This window comes from Cervus elaphus, chromosome 4, assembly GCF_910594005.1.
Source record: "Cervus elaphus chromosome 4, mCerEla1.1, whole genome shotgun sequence".
Lineage (NCBI taxonomy): Eukaryota > Metazoa > Chordata > Mammalia > Artiodactyla > Cervidae > Cervus > Cervus elaphus.
The window spans coordinates 50,728,745-50,738,135 of NC_057818.1; the positions used below are offsets into that span (position 1 = coordinate 50,728,745).

The 9,391-nt window shown below is 52.0% G+C and overlaps 1 protein-coding gene across 1 annotated transcript; it reads right to left on the bottom strand.

The window, feature by feature from the left end:
- Positions 1-96: 96 nt before the first annotated feature.
- Positions 97-9,171, bottom strand: EXOSC5 (exosome component 5). Its single transcript, XM_043899250.1, has 6 exons — positions 8,807-9,171; positions 4,496-4,609; positions 3,844-3,965; positions 2,370-2,510; positions 1,270-1,359; positions 97-551 (listed from the first exon to the last, which is right to left on the bottom strand). Exons 1-6 carry the CDS (start codon positions 9,138-9,140, stop codon positions 459-461), a joined length of 894 nt encoding a protein of 297 aa, XP_043755185.1. The 5' UTR covers positions 9,141-9,171; the 3' UTR covers positions 97-458.
- Positions 9,172-9,391: the final 220 nt, after the last annotated feature.

The following is a 9,391-nucleotide window of genomic DNA, read 5'->3' on the forward strand; positions in this document are numbered from 1 at the left end:
CTGGACTTCCCTTGGATGCCCCCTCTCCACGAAGGTGTCCCCAACTGATGTACTGAATCTGTCCCCTTCCCCCACCATGAACTCACCTAAACCCCCTTTTAAAAAAATTTTTGTGTTGTTTTATTTTTTAAATAGCACCCACCATCCAACACACACCACCGTTATTTGTCTATCACCTCACCGTTCCTCGAACCTGGGCCTCGTTGACTGCTGAGGCCTTAGCACCCAGCAGGCTTTGCACACTCTAACTGCAGTCTCGGCTTCATGGGGCTGTTAGAATGAGTAGCTTCATTCAGTGAATGCACTACCCTACCAGTGTCTTCCTGGAGTGGGGTGGGGTCTGTGCCCGTCCCCCATGCCCAGGGGGCTGGCTATAGCCACTCTTTTCTCGCCAGGGCCGGCCTGCTGGCTTCTTTGACGCTGGAGGTGGCGGGAGGGGCGGCCTGCCCTGGCTTGCCTCAGCTCTTGGAGTAACGCCTCTGCAGCGATTCCCGGTAGAAGCGGAAGACGTGTGTGGAGGCAGTCTGGGCCGCAGCCAGGCACTGCTGGAGCTGGGAGGGGAGAGGGGGGTCAGTGCCGGGGGCCCCACCTGACTCCCAGAGCCCCCCAAACCTAACACCTCCCCTTCCACTAGGAGCCCCTCTCCCCAGGGGAGGGTGGTGGTGAGGGGGTTACTCCATGTGCATTCCCATCCTCCCCACTTCATGGCCTCCTTAGAGAAGGCTTCAGGGCTGATTAAAATAGCTCCAGGCCCTCAGACCAACAGCATCAGGCATCCTGCCCCCTGGAAGCATTCCCAGGCTTATTGAGCTCCGGACCCAGAGAGATTGGAATTTTAGACCCAGAGGCCCTGTGACTCCAAGTACTCTTAAAAGTCATGGAACTTAAGATCCCAAATCTTTACTGCCGTGTATACCTGGATTCACAGGAGGGCCAGGTGGTAAATGTTCTTGGTGACCATTTATTTGGCCCAACAGGTGCCATACTCTGTTCAGACACCTCAAACTCCGGGGTGCACAGCTCTGAGCTGGAAGCTGGGAGGCCTTCAAGTGCCCCGTGTCCTGATTTCCACCTGAGCCCCTCTTCTCATAAACTGGGCTTCCCTTTCAAATTCCCACAAAGGTTTCTATGGCCACAAAGTTTAGAAACTCCTATTTACAGAAGGGGTGCAAGGAAGGGGTTCCCCTTAAGCCTCTTAGAATAGTGACTGGACCTCATGTCAGGTGGGTGGGAAGGATCTGGCGTTCACCCCCAATCGTGCAGTGGTACCTCGGCATCGGAGTAGAGCCCCTTGGTGGTGGACATCAGCAGCTTCCGTTCCACGCTGTCAAGAGCAAAGGTCAGGACTGCCCGCGCCTCCTAGGAATGAGAGGTACAAGGTGGAAGACCTGGGACCCTCCTCTCAGATACAATCACAGCTGGCCCCAAAGCAGGTGTGCGTTTGTGTGTGTGTGTGGGGGGGGGGTTGCTTTTTCTGCAGCCAGGCCCTCACGTAGCAAGTATATTATTTGAGGGGAGTCTACACATCACCCCTTCCCTGGGGAATTGCTCCCCACGTGATCCCATCACGTGGTTCCAACAGGGGTTTCCAAAGCACAGTATCCTGCCCCAGAGGAGCAGCCACAGTAATGGTCATCCCCCAGTGCCTCCCAGCAGCGCTCTGTTCTCTGGGGCTGGAAGCCAGCAAGCTCTGTTTCCCAGGTTCCCCTGCCAGTTTGGTTCTAGCGGGAATCTGGTGGGAGACAAGAAAGGAAGGAGAAAGCAGCATCCAGGTCCTCACAGGAGTTTGGGGCTTATCATCTGCCACAGTCATTATGGAGATGGGGTGGCTGTGGACCTTAGCAGCCAGGCCAGAGCCAGACTGTCTGTTTCCATTAGATCTGACTGCTCGCGTGTCCCCAACAGCACCCAGCAGGAGCTGGCTTCAGGCTTCTCATCTCGGGGTGGAGGGGTCCTCCCTTCTTCCCTTTTGCTTCTTCAGCTCTTCCAGCATGGCTGTTGTGACCAGTTCAATCCCCCCGCTACTGTCTGAAGCCCTCAAGGGGTTTCTTTCTGCTTTCCCAACTGGATGTGACTGTCACAGTCCTGAGCAGATAACTGGGAATAACCGGAGCCCCAGCACCTTGTGAACTTGAGCCACTGAAGAAACTCTGATTTTTTGCTTTTGTTTTTGAACCTCTTAAAATCAACTCCCTTGTCATTTCAGCGGGTTAGAGCTGGGTTTCTAGCAATTGCCCAGAGGAACAGAGCGGAGCTTGCCAGCTGAGCCTGAGGTGGTACCAGCCAACTGTTTCAGAGAAGCGAGGCCCAGAGGAGGAGAGGGAGGGTGCCTGCCCAGGGCCTTTCATCACCCTGCCCTTCATCCTTACCTTTTCCTGTTTAGCAGTAGGGTCTAGCATGAGGGTCCCATCAGAGTCCAGAGCACAAGTGACCCCACAGAAGAGGGCCCGCATGGGCACACCGGCATCCACCAGGGCCATGCAGGCAGCATTCAGGCAACAGGCCAGGAGCTGAGTGCCACAGGCAGTGGTTAAGAGTTTCTTTTTTAATCCTTTTTTTTTTAACCACTCTATGTGGCTTGTGGCATCTTAGTTCCCCCACCAGCAATTGAACCCGGGCCCTCAGCAGTTACAACGCAGAGTTCTAACCACTGGCTTGCCAGGGAATTCCCATGTTAAGAGTTTCTACTGAAGCTTGGTCAGCAGAACACATCCATGACTCCGGTTCACCAGGCCAGTGCCTGTGAACACCAGACATCTAATTGATCACAGAAAGGCAGAGTAATCCTGGGATCTAGTATCCCTGGGTTCCAAATGAACTGCTACCTCTAAGCTGTGTGACCTTGAACAAGCTACTTACTCTCTCTGAGCCTCAGTCAGGGATCACAATGATACTCAGCAGGTATGCACCTTCAGGGAAACAAAGGTCAGAAGCCTTTCAAGATAAAACAAGGAGGCAGTGGCAGAGCCAGGCCCAGGGCTGGGCAATTGAGCAAGCAGTGCTACCAGGTGACAGACTGGCAGGATGATGGAGGGAGGAGTCAGTGTCCTCAGGGAGCCCGCAGTCCAGGGGAGAGGTGTGGCCCTGGCCCTGTGCAAGGTGAGCACAGGTCTGAGTCAGACAGCTAGCCCCAGCTTAGTTTCCTCAAGTCTTTCCCCCCCAAGGCCCAGCTTTACAATCAATCAGTCAGCCCCACCTCTGCCACTGACCCTCCATTATCTCCCATCTGTGAAGTGGGTTCACAGTGATCCGCTTCCCCCATCTGTGAAGTATCTGCCCAACGCAGGGCCACACGCACACCCACAAAGCTGTCTAGAAATGCCCATTTCTGGGCCTCTGCCTCTTGCATCCAAACTGCAGCCACATTCCAAGGATGAGCTGCTGAACCAAAGGCTCTGCCTGCTCAGGGCTCCTGCAGTGTTGAGCCTCAAATTCAAGCTCAGGATCAGAGATGAGGTCAATGGCACAGGCTCTGGAGTCAGAGATGTGAATTCTGCATGTGAATTCAGCCTCTGCCGCCTTCCAGCTGTGTGACCTTGGGTAAGCGAACTCCCCTCTCTTGGCCTTGGTTTCCTCACCTGAAACATGAGACGAGGACCCAGCTGCTAGGGCCTTGAGCTCTAGAACCACATGGCTTGGGCTCATATCCTGGCACTGCCAGTTACTAGAAGTGTGAGTTGTCCGTGCTGTGTAAATTGCCTGACACACAGTAAACACTCAAGCCGTGTTTGCTGTTCCTACAAGTTGACATCTGTCAAGCAGACTAGGAGAGGGTGTGTACATGGCCATCGGCAAGAAGGGCAAGCAATGAGATTCTGGAGGACTTCCTGGAGGAAAGGATACAGAGCCAGCATCGCTAACGACCTGCAGCACCACAGTTATGGAGGTTCGGGGGTGCAGCGCTCCCAGTACCACCGCTTCGCATGTGTTTCTGATCAGCCGCTCCCGGCTCTTCTCCGCTACGCCTGCAGAAATCAGGGGTGGGGTTGGGCTGTCAGGCTCTTCCTGTCCAGCTGGCTCACCTGTCTCCATATGCCCCACCCAAGCCTCCAGAAAAGGGCCTGCAGTCTCAGCCCGGGAAGATCTTGCAGGGATGACAGAGGAGTCCCAGGGGGAGGGAGGTGGGGCCTGACTGCCACCCACTTGATGCCCGCCACCTCCAGCGCCCACCAAGGGAGCCTCTCGGTGGCGGGGGAGAACCTCAGAGCTCTCCCATGTCATGCTGCTGTCCATTCCCATCCCAGTGCACCTGGCCCTGGGGAGTGAGGGGGGCAGAGAGTAAAAGGGTGGAAAAACAGATTAATGGAAAGGAGGAGAGATGGAGCCAGGAAAGAAGTGGGGGGGAAGTGAAGATGGAGAGAGACAGGGAGAAAAGTGATAGAGACGTACAGGCAGACAGCTGGTGAAAAAGACAGAAATAGCTGAGGGGAGATGAGAGGAGGAGTGGAGACCAGAAAGGGCAGTGATGGGGATACTGGGCGAGAGGACCAGTTACCAGGCAGACCAGTCTTCGGCCTCAGGATCACTTCCAGCGTGGCCTTGTTGAAGATCTCTTTGCTAACCTTCACCTCGGCTGGCCCGTACACGCCGGCCAGGACGGAGGTATCCCCTGGGGAGACAGCGTGGGAGAGCTCACCCACATATTCCCTGCCTCTGGGGTCTGACACGAGGCACTTAACATGGTGGGCCCTGAGCTGGGTGGCCAGGGGTTCCCACGTCACCCTCACTCTGGCCCACCACTTGTTGGCAGTGATTCCTTGAGCATTTGCTTCATATCTCTGCCTCCACTTCCTCATCTGTAAAATGAGGATAACTACAGTATGTCCCTGGGACTTCCCTGGTGGTCCACTGGCTAAGACTGCGCTCCCAATGCAGAGGACCTGGGTTCGACCCCTGGTCAGGGAACTAGATCCTGCATGCTACAGCTAAGAGTTTGCATGCTGGAACTAAGACCCGGTGCAGCCAAAAAAAAAAACAAAAACAAAAAACAAACACAAACACCTACAGAACATCCTTCACAGCTATGAGGATTAAATGAGATAAAAACAGAAACACTTAGGATGCTGTCTGCAAATCTGCTGAGTGCCCAAAGGACTTTAGCTACTATTATAAACTTTAACAGGAAGTTCTTCCTGAGTGCTAACCTTCCTCTTTCTTACTGCTACTAGTCCCAACTTCTCCTTCCAAAGCTTTCCCCAGGCCAAGTTCTCTTCCCTCTGGCTCACATGCCCAAACTCTGCAGCAGTCAGGACACCTGAGAAAGGGATGAATATCTAGGGCTGGGTCCTGACACCTGCTTATTTCCTCCTGGCTCTGTAATCTCAGCTGATTTTGCTTACTTCTCTGGGCCTCAGTTTTCCCATCAGCAAAATGGGTAGACTGGACTACAAGAGCAGCTTCCAAACATTCCTGATCCTAACTCCCTGTAAGAAATACATTTTAGACTCAAATACATTTCAGGACCCAAAACTCACACAAATCTGTGTGGATGTAAATCGAACAGACGCCTCCCAAAACAACTGTTACTGTTACTGCTTTGATGTACTCGGATATTTTCTACTCTATTTCAGTTACAAAGAACCACTAAAGGGGACTTCCCTGGTGGTCCAGTGGTTAAGAATCCGCCTTCCAATGCAGGGGATACCGGTTCGATCCCTGATCAGGGAACTAAGATCGTGCATGCCGTGGAGCAACTAAGCCCATGCGCCACAATTAAAACCTGACCTGACCAAAGAACAGAAATAAAACGGAAACAAAAACAAAAATCCACTAGTGAACACAGTAGTTCTCAACCCTGTATGCACACTGGGCTCACTGCAGAACTTTAAGGACTGGCATCCTTGGGTCAGGAAGATCCCCTGGAGGAGGAAATGGCAACCTGCTCTAGTGTTCTTGCTGGGATAATCCCATGGGCAGAGAAGCCTGGCTGACACGACTGAGCGACTAAACAATAAGGACAAAGAGGGCTGGCCTTAGTTGGCATAGGTAGGTTCTGGGGCTTGGCATTTTTAACCTCACTGGAGAGTCTAGTGAGGGTTTGCAGAGGACCCTGCTGCAGGGTCCTGGGCTTTGGGGTTTTAGAACATACAAGGGGCTCAGTATTTCTTTCTTTTTTAGAACACACAAGGGGCTCAGTATTTCTTAAATTCTAAGACCCTCTAGGTAGCTGAGCAAGACAGCTAAGCCTGGGGAGGTCCCAGGTAGAAGCTTTTTTGTTCTGGGGCTGGGGAGAAAAAGCTGCCATACAACTGAGGGACTCTCTTGGCTCCAGAAGGGACTCTGGAGGGGAAATTATCCAAGCAGAACTAGATCCACACTGGGGTCTTCCTTCCTGTTACTCCAAAGGCGCTGTCTGTGCTTCACCTGGGCACAAGAGTGCCTCCCTTCTCATCTTCCCAAGGCCATGGCTCTAGCAATTCCCTCCCCTCTGGGCCCGACATCCATCTAACTTCTGGCCCTTCTGTCTTATCCTGTTACAGCAAAGCTCCTGAAGAGCTGTCTCCGCTCACTGACTCTTTCTTTTCCTCCTTGACTCCACCCCTCCACTGGAACAGCTTTTTCTTTTTTAAATTTTACTTATTATTTTTGGCTGTGCATTGGGTCTTCGTTGTGATGCGTAGGTTTCTTACTGCAGTGGCTTCTCGTCTTGTGCAGCACAGGCTCTAGGGTGTGTGGGTTCAAGTAGTTGTGGTGCAAGGCCTGTGGAATCTTGCTGGACCAGGGGTCGAACCCGTGTCCCCTGCACTGGGAGCTCAGAATCTTAACCAGGGAAGTCCCAGAGTGACTCTTGGCTGCACCACCTACAACAGACAACCAAGTTGTCAACCCACAGGTCTAGTCCATCCTCACATGATTCAGTCTCTCAGCGGGACCAAAACAGTTGGTTGGTCCTTACATTTCAAACACGTTCTCTGGGCTCCAGGTCACTTCCCTCTCTTGGTTTTTCTCCTACCTTACTAGATGCTCCTTCTCAATGTCTTTTCCTAGTTCCACCCAGGCTAGAAGGCACAGGGCTAAGTTCTAAGTTCTTCTCTTCTCCATCTATATCAATTTTCTTGGTGATTCCATCCAATCAGTAGCTTGAACTGCCATCTAGAGCCAAAGGACCCCCAAATTCCAGTCTTGTATGTCCTACTGCCGAATCCACACTGCCATGGGAAAGTCTATGAGGCACTGCAAATGTAATGCTCCCAGTTGAACTCATTTTCTCCCAGCACAGCTGGTCTGGGTAAAAAACTTTAGCGTCATCCCTGACTCTGTCATACCCCCAAACCAAACCACCTGCAATTTGTCAGTTTTACCTTCAGACTCTCACGACCTGTACTGCTTCCACTGTAGTCTGAGCCACCCTCCTCTCCTCCTTTCCCCATGCCCTTTGCTGTCAACACTGCAGCCAGAAAGTCTAAAATCTATAAAAATATATTCAGAGCATGTCACACGGCTCCATTCTCAATCACCAGACTGTATATGAGGGGCAGGCCTCCTCACCTCCACTCCACCTCTTGTCACTGCTGTAGGCACCCCTGTTCCCCTGACTGTGACTCAAACACACCAGGCAAGTTTTGGCCTCGGGGTCCTGCGGTTCCTAATGCCTCATAAGCTTTCCTCTTGATCTCTTTGGGGTTTGCTCCCCCCTCCACCCCAGCAAAAAGCCAATTTTAGGGGAAAAAACTGCCTTAAAAAAATTTTATTTGACTGCACTAGGTCTTCATTGCAACATATGGGATCTTTAGTTGGGGCATGCGAACTCCTAGTTGTACCATGTGGGATCTAGTTCCCTGACCAAGGATTGAACCCAGGCCCCCTGCATTGGGAGCTCAGAGTCTTAGCAAGTCCCATCTTTAAGTGTTTATTCAAAAGGTACCATCTCAGTTGATGCCTTTCCTGACCATCCTAACTAAGACTGCAACCCTCTCTGACACACCCCATTCTACATCCTTACTGTATTTTTCTCCAGTTTTTTACTACATATTTTACTTATCTTTTGCCTGTCTCTCTGACTAGAATGTAAGAATGTCAAATCCGTTATGGCAGGGACTTAAAAAAAATTTTATTTACTTATTCTTAGTGCCCAGAACAATACTAAGCAAAGGTACATGTTCACTGAAAATGAATGAATGAAAGCAGGTTTTGTATCTGGGTTTCAGGTAATGCCCTAGAGCAGGGTCTGAAGCATTTATGGGAGTGACCCTTAGGCCTATCTCCAGAGGAATATTTCCCTCAGAGGGGTCAGGGATTTGAGTCTAGTTTCAGAGTTGTTTAGCTAGGAAAAGGGGATATTTCCGTAATAGGTAAGAACTGCCCCAATCTTAGGGATATAGGGAGATTTGTGTATCCCAGTCAAAGGGACATTTACCCAGGAGGTGGGGCTGGGGACATCTCCATCAGTATGAGAAGTAATTATTTGGATAAAAAATACGCCACCGGTCTAGGGAGTAAACCGGAAGTGCTGATCTGACAGTCCACAGGGTATTTATGCAAACAAACAGGTTTGCCTCAGCCTGGGATGTATGGACCCAGGGTGCGTGTGTGGGAAACCGGAGAGAAACCTAGTCAAGGGAGACACCCGGGTAAGAAGATTTCCCCTATTCTGGAGTATTCATTCTTTAGAGGCGGTCTGCCCTCTCCCATTCTGCGTACTTAACAATCTTCTCCTTGCTAGTCTAGAGGAAGAGATATATGTCTACCTGCGTATGCAGGTGTATCCACCCCGGCAAGAACTGCACCAGTTCAGGAGAGATTTTACCAGCTAGCGCAGTACACTGTAACCGCCCCCCAAAACGAATACAACCTACGTAGTTCCTACCTTGCAGAAAAGAGGCAGAGCCATCAGGCCGGGATAACAAGTTCTGTTCGCAGGCAAAGTGCCGGAGGCTACAGCCGGGGCCCCGAGGGCCGTGCTCTGTCCCAGAATCAGCCCGGATCTTCGATTCAGTCTGCATTGCCCCCTCCATCGCCCCGGAGCCCACGTGCAGCCGGGGCTTGTTGCTTCCGCCCAGAAGTGCGCGCTTGCGTACGAAGTGCGTACTCAGTACGCATGCGCCGACCCGCGGGCTCCAGGAGGGGCGCCAGCACGTGGCTCGGCGTTTACTAACAATCTGGGCCCGCCCACTCCCGCCTCGGAAGTCCGGGAAAGCCATTGGACAGAAGAGAAGGGTGGGCGGGCCTTGGCCTGAGCTCGTCCTACCCTAGGCCCCCGGCTCTGAAACCCTGAGGCTCTGGACGGGTTGTCCTCTTCTTTGCCTGTTACAGAAATAACTAACGTGAGGCAGTCAGAGTAATTTTGGGGAAGTTAGGTGGCCTTATGCACCTATATGTGTGTCCTAGAGGCTGCAGAACTAGTAGCGTATGGTTTCGTGGCAGGGTGTTGCTGGCATTTGAGTCAGGCTTA